The sequence below is a fragment of the Ursus arctos genome, unplaced genomic scaffold (genome assembly GCF_023065955.2).
Source record: "Ursus arctos isolate Adak ecotype North America unplaced genomic scaffold, UrsArc2.0 scaffold_4, whole genome shotgun sequence".
Lineage (NCBI taxonomy): Eukaryota > Metazoa > Chordata > Mammalia > Carnivora > Ursidae > Ursus > Ursus arctos.
Window position 1 is genome coordinate 27,876,590 of NW_026623056.1, and position 21,276 is coordinate 27,897,865.

Consider the following 21,276-nt stretch of genomic DNA (forward strand, 5'->3'; position numbering starts at 1 on the left):
AAAATTAAAACAACTTGTTAATTAATTACATATCCAGCTCTTTCCCAAGAAATTTAGAGGCATTTTGTAGACATTTTAAGACACATTCCTTTGGGGACATGGTTGGATCAGTCAAAAGAGCATGCAAATCAATCTCTGGGTCATGAGTTTGAGCCCCTCACTGGGTGTAGAGATTACTTAAAAATAAAATCTTAAGGGGCGCCTGGGTAGCGCAGTCGTTAAGCGTCTGCCTTCGGCTCAGGGCATGATCCCCGCGTTCTGGGATCGAGTCCCACATTGGGCTCCTCCACTAGGAGCCTGCTTCTTCCTCTCCCACTCCCCTGCTGTGTTCCCTCTCTCGCTGGCTGTCTCTCTGTCACATAAATAAATAAAATCTTTAAAAAAAAAAAATCTTAGAAAAAAGAAAAAGATATTTCTTTGCTTTTTTCCTAAGGTATTTTTTGTTTTTAACTTTCTTGGCTTCTCTAAATTCTGCTTCTTCCTTCTTGATGGTTTGGGGGGGGGGGGGATCCTGATTTTTTTTTTTTTAGTACATGAGTGGTCATGGAAAAGAATGTTTAAAAATGACAACTTTTTGTAACACTATTAATAGGTTAAAGTAATTGAACTGAAAAATTATATGTATTAGAGAAACAAAACTAAACAGTGTAATGAAATGGGAATTTCTGTTTCTCTATAAAAGCGTCACTTACACCTAAAAAAATCACTATTTACTGATTTTTTAATTTGTAATTTGGAGATTATAATTGTTTGGGAGCTTGGAGAGAAGAAGAAGTTCTCTAAAAAGCAGATGTTACAAGGGCAAAGATTTGATTAGAAAACTAGAAATAAGAATGATGTTGAGGTGACTTTACCCTTTAAACTTATCTTTAAAAAGTAAAGATGACTTTAACTTTACTTTGTATATGCTTGTATTATATGAATTCTTAACAAGATACGTGGATTACTTTATGATTGAAAATACATTTCCATTAGATACAAAGCTTTTTATTAATTGATTTTGAAATAGGTAGATTCACAGGAATATGCAATATATGTGTGTGTGTGTATATATATATGTATATATACACACACACACAGAAAAAGGTCCACTGTAATTTTCACCTAGTTTTAAAGTTTAAAAAGTTTAAAATCTTTTCCATTTCTGTCTTTTTTTGCATCCTGGTTGGCTGCCCTTAAAAATAACAATTGATTGTTTTAATTAAGATTATATATTTAAAATCATTTATAAAGGAGAAATTTTAGTAAAATGAATTCAGAATTAGAGATAGGAATTGAGTAGAGGTAGGAATGGATTTTAATAAAAGTTGAAGGGTAATAAAAGTTAAATCATGTGAATTTAGAATCTAGATTCACTATAAAATAAAAGTCCCTACAGCTAACCTTGTCTCTGGTCTGATTTTCTGTTGCCCACCATGGGCACAGCGATGCAGGGTCTGCCGTGGGGGTAAGTGGTCCTGTGTAGCAGTGGGTGTGCAAGACCAAGAGGGCGTCCGGGATGCAGACTTTGTTCTGTATGTTGGTGCTCTGGCCACCGAGAGGTGCAGCCATGAAAACATCATCTCTTATGCAGCCTATTGTCAGCAGGAAGCAAAAATGGACAGGTAAACTTTCCCCTGAGACTTATTTTCCAAGAGCTAATATGGGAACTCTTAAAAACAAATCCTAAGTGTTTAGAGTACAGGATGTTTGCATTTTCCAGATTGCCTCCAGTAATAAGAAACTACACTGCTTGGATGGGGGAGTGGAGTGGGGGGATGGTAGGGCTTGGGGGGTGGGGGAGAATGTCAGGTGATAGAACTGTTATTCATATGGTAATGTCAGTACCACCTCCAAAGAAAAAGTCTACTGTGGAGAGATTCTTTGGAAGTAAATACCTCTCTCAGGAAACAATTTTAACTTTAATTTTAGCACCTCTGTGCTAAATCTGTAAGATGTTAAAAATAACTGGTCATCCAATTGTCGTATTATTTGCTATGTCCTTCACTTAGATAAATTATCACTTAAAATATTTAGAGGCTCTTTTTTATTTACAAAAGATTTTTAGAAAATTTCCCAGTGAAGCAGGCTTGAAATGAAATGTTATTATGTTTACAGAAGATTGCCTGTCACACTCCATACAAATCAAAGGTATTAAAAATTGCCATGTCTCAGGATAGGTTGTAACATTCTCAAATCTAGGAGAGTTAATGTGACCGGTTCATGTGTATATTAGGACCATTGCTGAGGTCTTAAACATTCATCTATCTGTCAAGACTAGCTGACTTTAAAGAGCCGTTTCATTTCCATTGATGTATAGTTCATTTGACAAAAAAAAAATGGAATTATTAGTTGAACCAAGTAGGCAGTACAAAAGAAACACTGGTATATGTTTACCTAAAGGTGGTAAAGATATGGTCAAAATCAGCATCATGGTTTATGAAAAACAGTCCGTTACTGTGATGCTATGTAACTGATGATCTATGAAATCTCCCCAGAAATCTTTAGCTTCTAAATGTTGGGAATGCTTAGAGTCAAATGATTGAATGTATTACTGAAAAATAAATATACAGAGGTATATGTCTTGAAAGTATAAGATAGTGAGTTAGATGTTATGGTACAAAATGACATTTGATATTTACCAAAGACTTTTCTTACCTTTGTCAATGTTTTATAGAAAAATATAGGTTAGCACCTGAAATTAATATGCACTGTATGTTAACTAACTGAAATTTAAATAAAAACTTGGGAAAAAGATAAAAGTATAGGTTAGTAAATATAATACATATTTTTCTGGAATATAATAAAAAAATTCAATGTCTATTTTAACAGGCCAATAGCAGGATATGCTAACCTGTGTCCAAATATGATCTCTACCCAGCCTCAGGAGTTTATTGGGATGCTGTCCACAGTAAAACATGAGATTATTCATGCCCTGGTAAATTTTGCTGTTAACTAGTGTTCTTTTCTTTGTGCTTTGATTTTCTCTTTATTATGCTCTCATGTTGATGTATATGTTAAATTTTGGATTCTTAGATTTACGTCAATAAAACCTGTATGATTAGGCCTCTGCCAGTAGAGAATTTTTAATGATTAAGATAGTGGCTAGGTTGAGTTATACTATCTAAAATAAGTAAACAAGTAAATTCACTGGCAAACAGGAGTTTTAAGAAAATGATTACTGTTCTTAAAAGAAAAAAAAATTTAGTAATTTAGAAAAATTCACTTTCCTCTCAAGTGCTAATTGATAATGCTAATTGTAGATCTTTCTTTTTCAGAGATCTGATTTCAAAAGTCCTCTTGAGCTGCTTAGGCTTTCTGAAATTTAAATATACTAAATGATTCAGAACCTTTCCATCCTTTTCCCCAATTTGTCCAAAATAGTGAACTTTTATGGTATGTCCCGAAAATTAAAGTTATCTAGGACCCTAGGAAATGTTCTCTTGATGCCATTTGTGTATTTAGAAAATAGACGGTAGTAAAATGCAGTAATTGAGAGAGAATAGATCATATAGATTTTGGTGTGAATCTTCTTAACTCTACCCCGGAAAATCTTTGGGATCTTGTGTAAATTATTCAGCCTTTGTAAGCCTCAGTTTCATTTGTTAAAATGAAGATAAGAGTAGTATATACTAGAGTGGATTTTTTTTTCTTGGAGATTAAATAAGATAAAACAGAAATGCCCTAGCACCATGCTATAAACAGTAAGGTGTTATAAAATTAGTGACAATTATTTATCAGTCCTACTTAGTGAGCTGTCATGTATGACCTTGAAAAGCAAGCCTGTGTTTAATTCAGCGTTGAATACCTCAGTGAAACTCCAGTGTAACCAGACAGCATTTATGTCCTTCAAGTAAGGGGATTCTAAAATGAATCCTTTCTTTTTCTTTTATTTAAAAAAGTAAGCCAAACCTGCTAATTGAGGTGAAAGACAAGGATCATTCTAAGTATGATCTAAAAACTATAGATACTTGATGTTGAGAGAAACAAAGAAAAACAACAGATTTTAAGTGTAGTACATAAGTCAACATGAATGCAGAGGTCCTGGGCATGAGATAAATTAGGTTATGAACAAGCAATTCACAAAAGAAAAAATCCAATTGACTGAAAAATGTATGAGAAGGTATTCAGACTTACCTTAGCAGTCAAGGAAATCTCAGATTAAAGCTAGATGCCATTGACTATAAAAGCATGTATGAGAAGTTAGGCACATTGACTTCAAGGTAGTGGTTACTTCTAGGAAGAGAAGGAGGAAAAAAGGTTAGGTAATGGGGCTTCAGCTATATTTACTCTGCAGTGTTTTATGTCTTAAAAGTTTGAAGAAAATATGGTAAAACTAACATCTTAAATACCCTTAGAGAAGATGTATAAGTGGGGTTTTTTTTGTTTTTTTACTTTTTGTATATTTGAATTATTTTAAAGATTGTAAAAACCTATGAAGTTTTAAATATTAGCGTAAGTCTAAAAACCATCCTGAACGATGGTAAGAATTAAATGTTTAACAGAGATTCCCTGTAAGTTGTACGTGCTCGTAGCTATCAATTACAGTTACCTGTGGTGCCTTGAATACCTAATAAGTCTTCTGAGATGTGAGTGTTTAGAAACATTTTCAACCTGATAGAGTGGGAAAAAATGTGTATTTAGAATATTATAAAAGATGAGGCAAATTATACTATTACATTTTAAGCTTTGTATAACTTCAGTGAATTGTATATTAAGAACTATTCAGATTTTCTTAGCTGACTCAATTAAGTGTCCTTTGCATCTTCAGAGATTAAAAAAGAAGAAGAAATGCAGGAATAAAAGAATAATCTGGATTCCATTAATCATTTTGGCAAGCCTTGAATGACACAGAGGCCCCAGTTGTGTAAGCAAAGAAATTTGCCAAAGAAATTGGTTAATTAAATGATCATTTGTGATCGTACTTATTTAGATATGAGCTATAGCATATTCTCAATGTACAGAACATACATAAATAAGTAGTTACAAAAGTGCTTTGTTTTAGTTACTAGATTAGGAAACACAGCAAGAAAGGAAATCTCACTAATGAAATAGGAGAAATCAAATGGCAATAATTTTTTTGTGTGTGTGCCCATTTTCTCATCTATTTTGGGAGGAGAAGGATAGAGAATGGGAACCTTATGTGGAGTATCTATTATCTCATTAAAATTGAAGATGTCTTAAAAATAGTATTTAAATTGTGACTGTAAATATAACAAATTCACATTGCAAAAAAATTGGGGGAATGTGAGTGATTTTACACATTACCCTATCATCAAAAGAACCACAGCTAACATTTTGAGATATGTTTCCATTATTTTTTCCTAAGTGTACACACACACACATACACATTTCCAGTCTTGTTAAGTACAGATATATATTACATGTGGACTTTAGGATCAGAGACTGAATTTTTACAAGTGTGCTTAATTGCCCACCCCTACTCTAAACTATATTGTTAGTTGTTCTCAGTGGTAACATTCCCTGGATGCAGTCGTAGACTTATGTAATAAGTTTGTGTGAAGAGGATAAACTGTGATAAATACATTCTTAAACACATATATTTCTTCTTTATACCAGTACCAAAGAATATTGTCACTATTACTTTGGATTTCTTTACTTACAGTTACCTCAGGTAATTGAAATTTAAAATTCATAAGATGGAATACTGAATTTTTTTCCAGTTCCAATGTATGTCAACTTCCTGTAGAAGTATTGGCCGTGTGCTTTTATGAGGTTCTATCAGTATTCTCTTTTGATAGTAGCGTGTTATGATGTGTATAATCAGACTGGATATTTTTCACTTTGAGTCATTTTGAACTTTTTTTATAGGGTTTCTCTGCTGGCCTATTTGCATTTTACCATGATAAAGATGGAAATCCTCTAACTTCAAGATTTGCAGATGGTCTCCCACCTTTTAATTACAGGTATTTGTTATTTTTGTTCTTGTTCTTCTTTGAGAAGGGCTCTAAGACTAGAATCTGAGAATCATGGCATGTTAGGTGCCACAAATAATAGTGGCTTAATGGCTAGCCTAAAAAAACTGTAGCTATTAAAACAGGATAAAAGAGGTCATTTAGCATTACCCTTTCATTTTAGAGATGAAGCAGTTAAGATGCAGAAAACTTAAGTGACTTGGCCAAAGAGTCAGGACTCTTCTTGCCAGCAGAGCTCTTTTTCACCACATTGTAACTTGTATTACTATATAGTATGGTTAGGCCATAGGAAAATGTGGTTTGGTTATATTTTGGTTTATTAATAATTATTGCCTATCATGGCAATATTTGCATGTGATGTGACATTGTATTTAGTACAGCATATTAGCAATCTATAGGTTCAGGGCCTAAAATAAATAATATTAAAAAACACTAAAAAAATTTTATTGAGAATTTTTTATAGCATGTCAATCACAGAACTGTAACTATTTGCATACATTTATATAAAACACAAATCTCTACATTAAGAGGATATGTCCACAAAAAGACATGCATAAGAATGTTCCTGGCAGTTTTGTAATTAATTGCCAAAAAATAGAAACTACCCGAAAATCCATCAATAGAAGAATGGATAGATAAGTTATGATGTATCCATATAATTGAAAGCTATAAGGCACTAAAAAAGAACATACTGTTGTTACATGCAGTAATATATATGAATATCACAGATACAGTGTTGAGCAAAAGAAGTCAGATAGTCTGTTCGTATGGAGTTTAAAAAAGAGCAATGATAAAAGGCAGGTAAGTGGTTTTACCTGAAGGGCCAAGCTGTTAAATGGCATATAAGTTGAGTATGGATTGGGAAAGGGCACAAGGAAACCTAGGGATACTGACAATGTTCCCTATCTTTATCAGATTGGTAGTATATGGATGTGAAATAAACAGTTAAACCTTACACTTAAAATTTGTTCACTGTGCATATATTTTGCTTTAATTACAGCGTCTCTTAAAATAGCTAGAATTAAATACGGAAGCAGGTAATATTTTATTCATCATAATATTTTTAGAGTACACGTGAAGAAACAAATTCTAATTGGAAATAGATATTTTCCTTCTTAGATAGTTTGTGTTCATTTGGTGGTGAAGGAGGAGTCTGGTCTTTCCTAAGAATTGTGGTCTTTATGGGAAACATAAGTGGTGAGATAGGCATCATCTCCATAGTGATGTAGGTAAGGAGGAGAGAGATAGCCACACATAAGAACTATTGTTAAGCCGATAATTTGCAGTGCCTTCTTGTATTCAGGATATTCCTCAAAAGCAGGAAATCTTACAATATAAATGGAGATAATACAATATAAATGAATAGGAAATTCATCTGATAAACTTCTGAAGAGTTGGATTTGTCTCTGCCATATCTATTTGGAGAAATTATTTGTCTTGAAATGTAGATAGTGAAGAGGATATTGGGAGTTATTAATAAGGTAAAAGCTGTTTATTTTCTTGCTGCCTTTGATCACTATGGATGGTTAAAAATTACTTTGCCATAGGGGCGCCTGGGTGGCACAGCGGTTAAGCAGACCTGCCTTCGGCTCAGGGCGTGATCCCAGCGTTCTGGGATCGAGCCCCACATCAGGCTCCTCCGCTATGAGCCTGCTTCTTCCTCTCCCACTCCCCCTGCTTGTGTTCCCTCTCTCGCTGGCTGTCTCTATCTCTGTCGAATAAATAAATAAAATCTTTAAAAAAAAAAAATTACTTTGCCATGGAAAAAAGATAAAAGGAATTAAGAAACAGTGCAGAGGATCATAGGGGAAGGGAGGGAAGACTGAATGGGAAGTCATCATAAAGGGGAAAAACCACGAGAGACTCTTAACTATAGGAAACAAACTGAGGGTTGCTGGGGGGGGGGGATGGGCATTAAGGAGGGCTTGTGATGTGATGAGCACTGGGTGTTACACGCAACTGATGAATTATTGAACACTACATCTGAAACTAATGATGTAGTGTGTGTTGGCTAATTGAATTTAAATTAAATAAATAAACTAATAAAGAAAAAAAAGAATAACATCTTCAAGGCATGGGTAGATGAACAGATATATGATACAGCAAATATAACAAAATATTAATTGGAGAATCAAAGTGATGGTTATCGGTTATGCGGGTGTTCTCTTTACAATTCTGTCAACACTGTGTTTAAAATTTCCATAAAATAATAGTGGGAAAAATATAGCTTCTTTATTCTGTTTTATTGGTAAAAATGAGAGATTCATAGGATTAATGATAGAAGTAATCTACAAAAAAAAGCCAGAAAAAAATGATATGGATTATAGGGAAAGACAAAATTGATGTCCATTATAATTGATGTCATTATATCCTACCAATGATGTATGAACGCTTACCTTACCAGTGCTGGATAGTACAGATCTTTTTTTTAGGCCAATCTGGTAAAAGATGATATCTTGTGTTTCTAGGACTGCTACTAAGGTTTCAGCCATTTGAATTTTCTCTGAATACAGCCTATTTATGTTTTTTGGCCAGTCTTAGGTTATTTTCCCTCTTCTAATGATTTTGTTAGAGTACTTTATAATTTAGGAATATTAATCCTTTTTTGGGTTTGTTGCAAATATTTATCCCATTTATTTATTTCATTTATCATATTTTTCCATACAAAAAATTTGAAAATTTTATCATTAAATTCATCTGTTTTTTTCTTCTGTTGCTTAAGAAATTTCTGCCCTCCAACTGGGTGTTATACACAACTAATGAATCATCGAGCCTTACATCGGAAACCGGGGATGTACTGTATGGTGACTAACATAATATAATAAAAAATCATTAAAAAAAAAAAAAAAAAGAAAAAGAAATTTCTGCCCTCCAATGTTATAAAAATATTCTCCTCAGTGTTTTCTAGTAAAATATTATTTGAATTTTTTACATTCATAGCTTTAATTCATTCAGAATTTATTTTTGCTTCATGTATTTTGGGGTTCTTTTGTAAGATATGTATATGTTTATAACTTATATCTTCTTGATGGATTGACCCTTTCATTGTTATAAAATGTCCCTCTTTGTCTTTACTAACAATTTTTGTTTTAAGGTCTATTGTGTCTGAAATTGGTATAGCTGTTCCAGCTTTCTTTTGAGTACTGTTTGCATGGTACATTAATTCTTTTACATTCAACCTATTTGTGTCCTTGAGTCTGAAGTGTGTTTCATGGAGACATAGCTTGATATGGGGTTTTTAAAAAATGCGTTCTTCCAGTCAACCACGTTCTGCCCCTTCTATAATGGCTGCCAGGTTGCTGGTTTACACCATGATTGTGGGCTCTTAGTTTTGAGTGCTGCTGCATAACTGGAGAGAGGGCATGGGAAAATGCCACAAACCTTGCTGTTCTTACTGAATTTATCCATTTTTGAAAAAAATAAATGCTTCCTAGATTGCTGCCAGTCTTTAGTTAATTTCCAAAGTTCTGAAAAAGTTGATTAGGCGTTTTGCCACTTTCTTCATTGCTTTCATAAACAGAGAATTTTCAGAGGTCTGCCATTTTTGCTGACATCTTCCTGGAATTTATTTCTGTATATGGGATGAAATTCAAGGATTTAACTTTTTTCCTAAATGGATAACCAGTTTTATAGCACAGTTATTAAGTAAATTATACTTTCCCACTAAATTAAAATGCCATTTTTTGTTGTTATTAAGTTTCCTTATATACTTGGATACGTCTCTGGACTTGCTTTGTTTTATCCAATAAATTTGTTAAAAGGAAGTAATTTATTGTCATCTGAACCAAGTATTAGCTATGTGAACTTGAGCAAGTTACTTCATCTCTCCAAACTTCTCTTTATCTGCAAAATAGTAATGATAATCTCATAAGGTTGTTGAAAAGATTAAATTTAGAAAATGTTAGGTACTTTGCAAGGACTTGGTACATAGTAAACGCAAATATTTTAATTTCATATTGATGTTCATAAACACTTTTACTACTTAAAGTTGTAATGAATTTGCAAAATGACTGTCTTTTATTCTTTAATTGCAGTCTTGGATTATATCAATGGAGTGATAAAGTAGTTCGAAAAGTGGAGAGATTATGGAATGTTCGAGATAATAAGATCGTTTCTCACACTGTGTATCTTCTAGTAACACCTCGTGTTGTCGTATGTATTAACCCAACTTCTTCATATTTCCTGACCCATCTGCTCTTTTCCTTTCTTATAATTCTTTCTTTATACTAATCATTACTTTTTTTTAAAGAATTTTGTTTATTTCTTTGAGAGAGAGAGAGAGCACAAGCAGGGGGAAGGGTTGAGGGAGAAGCAGACGCCCTGCCAAGCAGGGAGCCTGACACAGGACTGGATCCCGGACGCCGGGATCACGTCCCAAGCTGAAGGCAGACACTTAACCAACTGAGCCACCCAGGTACCCACTAATCATTATTGTTTAAGAATTTAAGATTAGGGGCACCTGGGTGGCTTAGTTGGTTAAGTGTCTTGGTTTTAGCTCAGGTCACGATCTAAGAGTTGTGGGATTGAGCCCCACATAGGGCTTTGTGCTCAGCGTAGAGTCTGCTTGAGATTCTCTCTCCCTCTGCCCTTCCTCCCAGTTGTGCATGCACACTCTCTCTCTAAAAAATAAAAAAGAACTTAAGATTAAATTTCAGTACCTGCATAAGAAAAATAATATAAAGGCAGCACAGTAAAGCTACAAGCCAATAGAAATCTGAAGAAATGGAAATTTGGCAATAACTTTCATGGCTCCATTTCTTCTCATTGCTTTAAACTGGTGTTCCTCTACTGTAATATGTCAGACCTCTTAGGACCACTGGTACTGTTTGCGTAATTGCTGATCATTTTATGTGCAGTCTATATTAGTCAGGGTCGTCCAGAGAAACAGAACCAACAGAATGTGTTGACTGAGAAAGGCAGGGGAGAAATAGAGGAAGGGAGGAAGGAAATTTATTTTAAGAAAATGGCTCATGCAGTTATGGAGGTTTGGAGAGCTCAAACTCTGACGGTGTGCGCTGGCAGGCAGAATTCCTTCTTGCTTGGACAAAGTCATTCTTGTTCTTTTAGGCCTTCAACTGATTGGATGAGGCCTGTCTATATTATGGAAGGTAATCTGCTTTACTTAAAGTAATTTAAGTGTTAATCTCATCCAAAAACACCCTACTGAAACATTCAGAATAATGTTTGATCAAATATCTGGGCACTGTGGCCTAGCCAAGTTGACATGTAAAATTAACCATCCCACCCTCTTATTTTTAAAATAAGCTCTACCGCCAAAATGGGCCCAGGATCAAGAGTCACATGCTCTACTGACTGAGCCATCCAGCATCCCTGCCTTCTGAACTTTTGCACTGCTTTTGGGATATTTCCCATCACTAGAAATTTCTAACTAAAGGACAGAAAAAACCAAATGGGCAAAATTGTATTCTAATGAAGAACTTATTTTTGTTTCAAAGACTATATCTATACTAAGAGCAGTTTATACCTTCATTAAAAACATTGTTGATGTTATAGTTACAAATGGCAATCATGTTAGTCTGTAGCTTTTTGAAATATATGTGACTTAAAGCCAAAATCTTCAAATAGAGGAAAAAATATTAAGAGAAATAGTATTTACTAGCAAAGAAGAGTGTAATAGTATCAAAATATTTTATTTAGTTATATTAAAAACCATATTTTTGAAAGATGTTCTCACTTCTCACCAAAGTAATTCTTTAATGGCTACTTTTTATATTTAGATTAGATTAGATAAAGAATCTGTCATTATCATACTTCTGTAGAGGTTTTTTTTTTTTTTTTTTCTGATTCTTAGGATGAAGCACGAAAGCATTTTAACTGTCCGATTCTGGAGGGAATGGAACTAGAAAATCAAGGTGGTATGGGCACTGAGCTCAATCATTGGGAAAAGCGGTTATTAGAGGTCAGTTTGTTTTTAAATTTTGCTAAACATATTTTTTAATAAAAGTAATTCTCTTGGGGTGCCTGGGTGGCTCAGCCATTAAGCCTCTGCCTTTGGTTCAGGTCATGATCCCAGGGTCCTGGGATCGAGCCCCACATCGGGCTCCCTGCTCTGCAGGAAGCCTGCTTCTCCCTCTCACACTTCCCTTGCTCGTGTTCCCTCTCTCGCTGTCTCTCTCTGTCAAATAAATAAACAAAATCTTAAAAAAAAAAAATAGTAATTCTCTTTTTAATGAAAATAATTCTTATTCAAGTTATTCAAACAGTATAATGGGTTATAAAGTAAAATTATTTATTTTTCTTTTTTTTCTGTTTTTCTTTTTCTTCATTTTTCCCCCCTCTTAACAAGCAGTTTCTCATTAATACATTCAGGTCAGTAGTGAACTAGAATGAATCTTAACTGACCTCCTTGCTTATTGTTTGTTTGTTAACTCCCTTCCTCTTTTTAAAACTCCAGTGTTTGATAGGCAGCCATTAAAAATAAGTCTTCCTCCTCTTTTCCACTCACTTGCCTTTCTTTTCCATAAGGTGGACCCTATGTAAACCTAAAAACATATGGTGACTTAAAGTTCCTTTTCCCCTTAGCGCTCTAGATCCACTTTTAGATGTAATCACTATTTAAGTTTTTTGTATATCCTTCTGGAAATGCTGTATATATGTAGAGATACACATGCCAACACACAGTTTGTTTTCCTAATGGATTCACACATTTGTGCAACTGTTTCCCACTTAACAATGTGTCTTAGACATCTTCCTGAGCAGTACAGGGCTCCTGCTGTAATGCAAGTATGCTTTCCTAAAAAACCTCTCTCTTCAAGATTGGACACTAAAAATAACAAGACTCGTGGGAAAAGCAAATAACATACCACTAACAAAAGCAGTGAGTCATAATAAAAGTACTAGCTCAATTTTAAACATATTTCCAGTAAATAAGCTCCTGTATTTACTATAATTTTTCTTTACCTTAAACAACAACAAAAAGCAATGGTAGTTGGAAGGGAAACTATAAATTGAGTAATGGGGGCAAGAGTAAAATGTATAAAATTAGAGGGAGTCATACAATAACCACTTTTAAAACAGAGCCTCTGCCCATATTGAACCAAGTAGAAGAACGTGGAGTGAATGGTCATCGTGCGCATTCCTCTGTCACTGTGTTTAGCTGTCTTAGTGTACTTTATATTTAGCTGCTATTGCTCCATTGCAAAAATATGAAAATCTAGGGAAAAGTCATTATAAACCAACATGATTTAACAGCTACATGGTATTATATGAATGTAACAACAGTCCTGTGTTAATGAACAACTATGTTTTAAATTTTTTATTTTATTTTTATTTAATTTTATTCTATTTTTTTCTAAGATTTTATTTTTAAGTAATCTCTACACCCAACGTGGGGCTTGAACTTACAGCTGTACTGACTGAGCCAGCCAGGTGCCCCTCACACAAAAATGTTGTGATGGGTCACCGGGGTGGCTCAGTCAGTTAAGCATCTGCCTTTAGCTCAGGTCACGATCCCAGGATCCTGAGATTGAGTTCTGCGTCAGGCTCTCTGCTCAGTGGGAACGCTGTTTCTCCCCTCCTTCTGCCCTTCCCCGCTGCTCGTGCTCTCTCTCACACGCTCTCAAATAAATAAAATCTTTTTAAAAAATAAAAATTAAACAATTAAAATGTTATGATGAGCATTTATTTATATCTGTGATACAAATATATCTGTGGCATTCCAGCGGGTATTCTTAGGTTCAAGCTCACAAGACCCAACGGGCCACACTGAAAAAAGATTCACTTGGAAGGATACAAGAAAGAATGTGCAGCATGGCAGCATGGCAGAAGTCAGGCATTTCTCTTATGCTCCACACAGCAGACTAGGCGCTATCATCCATGCTTCTCCCACACCCCACTCCAGCTCAAATACGAGAGCATAAGGCCATAACAGGGGCGTAAGAATCAGCCCAGCTTAGAAGAATCAGCCCAGCTTAGATTTCCCAAATAGTAACTAATATATGTTTTTTTTTAACAGTTCCATAGACATAACTTCCAGATCTCTGTTGGGGACATCCCCATAAGAGTCAGTGCACATGGGGAAGTTTTAAACTGTGGCTTACAAAAGAGTGAAATTAATGCTTGTGCTGACTATTCTTATCCAGGTGTCCACAAAGCAATAGTGATGGAAACTTAACGAAAGACACATTATATTTGTTTCTGCCGTGGGAATTTCAGTTTTTAAATTTTCCTTAAGCAGTTTTCCCAAGTGATTCCCATTAAAAAACCGTAGATTAGTCACACATGAAAATTTATTTACTCTGCAGTAGAGACTTGAGAGTATTAATATCATTAACAGCTCCCTTTCTCTGAAATCAGCTTTGTGTTCTCGAACTACTTTTTTTTAAAAAGATTTTATTTATTTATTTATTTGAGAGAGAGCGCTCAAGTGGGGGGTGGGGAGAGGAAGACACAGGCCCCCCACTGAGCTGGGAGCCCGATGTGGGGCTCGATCCCAGGACCCCAGGATCATGAGCCACAGGCAGACACCTGAACCACAGGCAGACACTTAACCGACTGAGCCACCCAGGTGCCCCCTTAAACTACTTTTTTAAATGATATTAAAGTACTTGAGGTGACCATCCAGCATTCAGCATAAGGATTTGAAGATTAATCAGAGCTGTTGTAGGAATTTTAGGATATGAATTAAAAGACTGAGTAGATAATAGACCTCAATGACATTTTAGGTCCTTCATGTAACTCCTTTGATTCTATGATTCTGTGATACTTGTTTTACATATTAATGTATATTTTTGTGATCATAAGATTGAGGGTTATAAGAGAATTTTTTTTTTAATTCGGCAAATAACCATCTCTTCCAATATTTTATGGGCATCTGTCTCAACCACTCATTTTACTTTGTCTATGTAGCATAATAGTTTTACATATTTTTCCATATACTTATCTTCGTTTTCATCAGAGTTCTAAATGCTGGTTGTCTGCCATTTTAGGAAATTGTACACAATATAGATGTTTAAGGCAGAAAGCAGATCTTTCTTTAAGCTTCATTGTTGTCATTCTAAAGAAGGCTTATGGGATGCCTGAGTGGCTCAGTCAGTTAAGCGTCTGCCTTCAGCTCAGGTCATGATCCCAGGGTCCTGGGATTGAGTTCTGCATCTGGCTCCCTGCTCCACTGGGAGCGTGCTTTTCCCTCTGCCTACTGCCCCCCCTGCTTGTGCTCTCTCTCTCAAATAAAATCTTAAAAAAAAAAAAAAAAAAGGCTTATGTATTTCACTACTTAAAATGAATAAGTCAGCCTCTCACACTTGAGACATTTTATATATACATCAAAATAATCATGGAAATTGTTGGAAGTTTCTGTCTTCTAATTTAAAATCTGTTGATTTTCAGAATGAAGCAATGACTGGTTCTCACACCCAGAACCGAGTCTTCTCTCGAATCACTCTGGCATTAATGGAAGACACTGGGTAAGACAGCTGTGAGAATATTATATGCATTGTTTGTTAAAATGAGAAGAATATTAAGTTTAATATTAAGATGAAATGATTATTAGCTTAAGAAAATACATTTTATACTGAAGTAAAATATTGGAATTTTGTGCATTGTCTATCTTTACCTGTACCAAATCCATTCATTCATTCAATAAATCTTTGAGGCCCTGAGGTATAGTAATGTATAGATCAAAATTCCAGGCATTGTAAGATTTATTTTCTAATGAGTAGAGGCCGCTAATATAAAGGAAAGACTAATCTAAACAAGTTTTTAAACTTGTAAATGAAATTGATGATGTGTAGATTCTTGGTTTTTAAAGCAGTAGAACTTTCTGGTAAAGCAGTAGAATACTGTTTTTAGATGACTCCAATGGGAGTCTTTTTCTTTGTGGGCACCTGAGTCTTTTTGACAAGACTCACTAGTTTTTGATAGCTTCCTTCCTTCCTTTTTTTGGTATAGCAGGATGTACTAGGTTGATGGGCATACACCCTATCCTAGATCTGGGCGTCAGCCAGTCTTCCAAGGATCACTGGTTCCATTTAGTGGAGAATAGCTTTTGGAACTACAACCTATGGGTGTCTGGGTGGCTCAGTTGATTAAGTGGTTGACTCTTGATCTCAGCTCAGATCTTGATCTCAGAGTCATGAGTTCAAGCCCCGTGTTGGGCTCCATGCTGGGCATGGCGCCTACCTATAAACAAAACAAAACAAAACAAAACAAAAACCACAACCTAGGCACTGTGTTCATTGCTACTAGGTTATCATTGCTTCTCATAGCTTTTAGTGGACCAAGTTGGGAAATTCGTATTTTTGAAAAGAAAGAAGAAAACACTGGATTTCTTTTAGTAATGGTATAACTCTTCCCACTTATTCTTGGGCAAGTGATGGCCAGCAAAAGTGGTCCTGCTGCTCTGTTTAACAATCTGTTTATAGCCTTTTATAAACAATGCTCGTTTCTTTAAGACACCAGTAGGTTACAGAAGCACTGTGGAATGTGTGAGTTGCTAGTGAAATCATGGCACTGGTGATTTTTATAGTATTTTTCCATTTTCTGGGGCAACATAACAGTAACATGGCCAGATGTTTCTAAATAACTGCATGGAAATTAACTTTCATAAATCCACAAGACTTAAGTGTAGGTTAACTAAGTTGCTTCTCCCAGTAAAAAACATTATTATTTATCCATCCAGAAACCTGGGAATCACCCTTGACAACTCCCTCTTCCCACCTCTTACATCCAGTCAATCAAAAGTCTTCCATGACTTTTAGCTCTTTGATATCCCTGAATTCTGTCTACCCTTTGGTTACCACTGCCTTTATCAAAGCAGCCATTATTTTTGGCTGGATTACTATAGTAGTTTTTTTCTTATCTGTCTCACTGCATTTTAAATGGTCCTTTCTGTCGCCCAAAGGCTTTTCACAAATGTTCTTTAGAAGTTTTTTTTTCATACAGCATCTCACACAGTAAGAAAGGTACATATCATGACCAAAGTACACACATACATATATAATGGTTAAGAGCAAAGACATTGATATGGGTATTAAGACCATTCAATGATGAAAGAATATTTTTTTCAACAAATGGTGCTGGGACAACTGGATATCCACATGCAAAAGAATAAATTCCTACTACATATGATGTACAAAGATTACCTCAAAATGGATCAGAGACCTAAATATAAGACCTAAAACTATAAAACCCTTAGAATCAAAGAGTCCAGGAATAGGAGACCTGATTTTTGTTCCAGGAGTTCAGCTAGATAGCTATCAAATCATTCTGAACACCTGTGAACTCAACTGGAGATATAAGAAAAGAATTGCTGCAGTTCTACAAATAGAAAAGTGACCACTTTCTGTAGGAATGACAAGATGGAAAAACTCACCTCAAGAAAAGTGAACAAGAGGCATTACTGACTGCCAGGGACCTAATCAGTATGGACATAAGTAAGATATCAAAACTAGAGTTCAGAATAACAATTATAAAGATACTAGCTGGGCTTGAAAAAAGCATAGCAGACACTAGAGAATCCCTTTCTGGAGAAAAAAAACTAAAATCTAATCAAGTCAAAATCAAAAAGGCTACTAATGAGATGCAATAAAAAATGGAGACTCTAACTGCTAGGATAAATGAGGCAGAAGAGAGAATTAGTGATATAGAAGACAAAATAATGGTGAATAAAGAGGCTGAAAAAAAGAGAGATAAACAACTACTGGATCACAGGGGGCGGGGGGGAGAGAGAAGTGATACCGTAAAGCAAAACAATATTAGAAAAATTGGGATTCCAGAAGAAGAGGAATGGGGAGGGACAGAAGGTGTATATTGGAGCAAATTATAGCTGAGAACTTCCCTAATCTGGGGAAGGAAACAGGCATTAAAGTCCAGGAGGCACAGAGAATGCCCCTCAAAATCAATAAAAATAGGTCAACACCTCAAGCTATAATAGTGACACTTGCAAATCTCAGAGAAAAGGGGCTATCCTGAAAGCAGCTCAGGATAAGAGGTCCATAACCTACAAGGGTAGAAACGTTAAACTGGCAGCAGACCTAGCCACAGAGACCTAGTAGGCCAGAAAGGACTGGCATGATATATTCAGGGTGCTAAATGAGAAAAATATGCAGCCAAGGATACTTTATCCAGCAAGGCTGCCATTCAAAATAGGAGAGATAAAAAGCTTCCAGGACAGACAGAAACTGAAAGAATTTGTGATCACCAAACCAGCCCTGCAAAAAATATTAAAGCGGATCCTTTAAGCGAAGAGAGAACCCAAAAGTAACATAGACCAGAAAGGAACAGAGACAATATACAGAAACAGTAACTTTATAGGTAATACAATGACACTAAATTCATATCTTTAAATAGTTACTCTGATGGGGCACCTGGGTGGCTCAGTCGTTAAGCATCTGCCTTTGGCTCAGGGCGTGATCCTGGCGTTCTGGGATCGAGCCACATGAGACTCCTCCGCTGGGAGCCTGCTTCTTTCTCTCCCACTCCCCCTGCTTGTGTTCCCTCTCTCACTGGCTGTCTCTCTCTCTGTCAAATAAATAAATAAAATCTTTAAAATAAATAAATAAATAGTTACTCTGAGTGTAAACGGGCTAAATACCCCAATCAAAAGACACAGGATATCAGATTGGATAAAAAAAGCAAGACCCATCAATATGCTGTCTGCAAGAGGTTCATTTTAGACCCAGAGACACCTCCAGATTGAAAGCGAGGGGAGTAGAAAACCATTTATCATGCTAATGGACATCAAAAGAAAGCTGGCGTAGCAATCCTTATATCAGACAAATTAGATTTCAAACCAAAGACTGTAGGGCACCCGGGTGGCTCAGTCAGTTAAGCATCTGCCTTCGGCTCAGAACATGGTCCTGAGGTCCTGAGATTGACTGCTGATATTGATCCTGCTTCTCCTTCTCCTCTGCCTGCTACTCTCCCCTCTCCCTCTGCCTGTGCTCACACTTTCTCTCTGTCAAATAAGTAAATAAAATCTTTAAATAAATAAATTCAAAGATTGTAGTAAGAGATGAGGAAGGACATTATTGTCATAATTGAAGGGTCTGTCCAATAAGATCTAACAATTATAAATATTTATGCCCCTAACATGGGAGCAGCCAATTATATAAACCAACTAATAACAAAATTAAACACATTGATACTAATACAGTAATAGTAGGCGATTTTAACACCCCACTTACTGCAATGGACAGATCATCTAAGCAGAAGGTCAACAAGGAAACAAGGGCTTTGAATGATACACCGGATCAGATGGACCTCACAGATATATACAGAGCATTCCACTCTAAAGCAACAGAATACACATTGTTCTCAAGTGCGCATGAAACATTCTCCAGAAGAGATCGCATCCTGGGTCACAAATCAGGTCTCAGGTGGTACCAAAAGATTGGGATCATTCCTTGCATATTTTGAGACCACATTGCTTTGAAACTTGAACTCAATCACAAGAGAAAATATGGAAAGAACTCAAGTACATGGAGGCTAAAAGAGCATCCTACTCAAATATGAATGGCTTGCAAAGAACAAATAATCCAATCAAGAAATGGGCAGAAGACATGAACAGACATTTCTCCATAGAAGACATCCAAATGGCCAACAGACACATGAAAAAAATGCTCAATATTACTTGGCATCAGGGAAATTCAAATCAAAACCACAGTGAGATACCACCTCACACCGGTCAGAATGGCTAAAATGAACAAGTTAGGAAACAACAGATGTTGGTAAGGATGTGGAGAAAGGGGAACCCTCTTACACTGTTGATGAGAATGCGAGCTGGTGCAGCCACTCTGGAAAACAGTATGGAGGTTCCTCAAAAAATTGAAAATAGAGCTACCCTATGACCCAGCAATTGAACTACTGGGTATTTATCCCAAAGATACAAATGTAGTGACCCAAAGGGGCACCTGCACCACAATATTTATAACAGCTTTGTCCACGATAGCCAAACTATGGAAAGAGCCCAGATGTCCATCATTGAATGGATGGATAAAGAACATGTGGTGTATATATACAATGGAATACTACTCAGCCATCAAAAAATGAAATCTTGCCATTTGCAGCAATGTGGATGGAACTAGAGGGTATTATGCTAAGGGAAAGAAGTCAACCCAAGAAAGACAATTATTGTATGATCTCACTCATACATGGAATTTAAGAAACAAAACAGAGGATCATAGGGGAAGAGAGGAAAAAATAAAACAAGATGAAATCAGAGAGGGAGACAAATCATAAGAGACTCTTAATCTGCAAGTCATAACCTTTTTCCTGTTGGAGGGTCTTGCCTTGATGTTGATTGTTGCTGGCTGTTGAGGGTGGTGGGTGGTAAAGGTTAGGGTGGTTGTGACAATTTCTTAAAAGAAGACAATGAAGTATGTCGCACTGTTTAACCCTTCCTTTAATGAATGACTTCTCTGTAGCATGCGATCCTGTTTGTAGCATTTTTACCCACAGTAGAATTTCTTTCAGAATTGGAACCAATCCTCTCAAACCCTGCCGCTGTTTCATCAACTATAGGTTTAGGTAATATTCTAAATCCTTTGTTGTCATTTTAACAGTCTTCACTGCATCTGCACCAGGAGTAGTTTCCATCTCAGTAAAGTACTTTCTGTCTTCATCCATAAGAAGCAACTCCTCATCCATTCAAGTTTTATCATGAGATGGCAGCAATTCACTCACATCTTCAGGCTCCACTTCTAATTCTAGTTCTCTTGCTGTTTCCCCCACATCTGCACTTACTTCCTCCCCTGGAGTCATGGACCCTCAAAGTCAGCCATGAGGGTTGGAATCAACTTCTTCCAGATTGCTGATGTTGCTATTCTGACTTCTTCCCATGAATCACAGATGTTCTTAATGACACGTAGAATGTTGAATCCTTTCCAAAAGTTTTCAACTTACATTGCCAAGATCCATCTGAGGAATTGCTATATATGGCAGCTGTAGCCTATGAGATGTATTTCCTAAGTAATAAGACTTGAAAGTCAATTACTCCTTGATCTGTGGGCTGCAGAATGAAAACATTCACCTTGTTGTCCACCTCCATCAGAGCTCTCAGGTTCTCAGGTGACCAGGTGCATTGACAGTGAGCAGTACTATTTTGAAAGGAATCTTTTTTTTTTTTTTTTTTTAATGTAGGCTCCATGCCCAGCATGGGACTTGAACTCATAACCCTGAGATTAAGAGTCATGTGCTCTACCAACTGAGCCAGCCAGGCACCCCAGGAATCTTTTTTTTATTTCTTCCTGTGCAGCAAGTCTCAACAGTGGGCTTAAAATATTCAGTAAACCATACTGCAAACAGATAATGCTGTCATCCAGGCTTTGTTGTTCGATTTACAGAACAAAGGCAGAGTAGATTTGGTGTAATTCTTAAGAGCCCTAGGATTTTCAGAATGGTC

At 36.0% G+C, this 21,276-nt stretch overlaps 1 protein-coding gene across 3 annotated transcripts in view; it reads left to right on the top strand.

Annotated features, from left to right (window-relative positions):
- The window catches only part of LMLN (leishmanolysin like peptidase), a 74,881-nt gene that overhangs the window by 18,656 nt on the left and 34,949 nt on the right, over window positions 1-21,276 (top strand). For 2 of the 3 annotated variants that reach the window (XM_026495363.4, XM_026495361.4), the window contains exons 6-11: window positions 1,426-1,604; window positions 2,812-2,917; window positions 5,812-5,906; window positions 9,950-10,067; window positions 11,728-11,835; window positions 15,264-15,340. In XM_026495363.4, the coding sequence (XP_026351148.1) occupies window positions 1,426-1,604; window positions 2,812-2,917; window positions 5,812-5,906; window positions 9,950-10,067; window positions 11,728-11,835; window positions 15,264-15,340 (683 nt within the window). The remainder of the gene's footprint in view (window positions 1-1,425; window positions 1,605-2,811; window positions 2,918-5,811; window positions 5,907-9,949; window positions 10,068-11,727; window positions 11,836-15,263; window positions 15,341-21,276) is intronic. The other variant, XM_026495365.4, reaches the window with a different exon arrangement.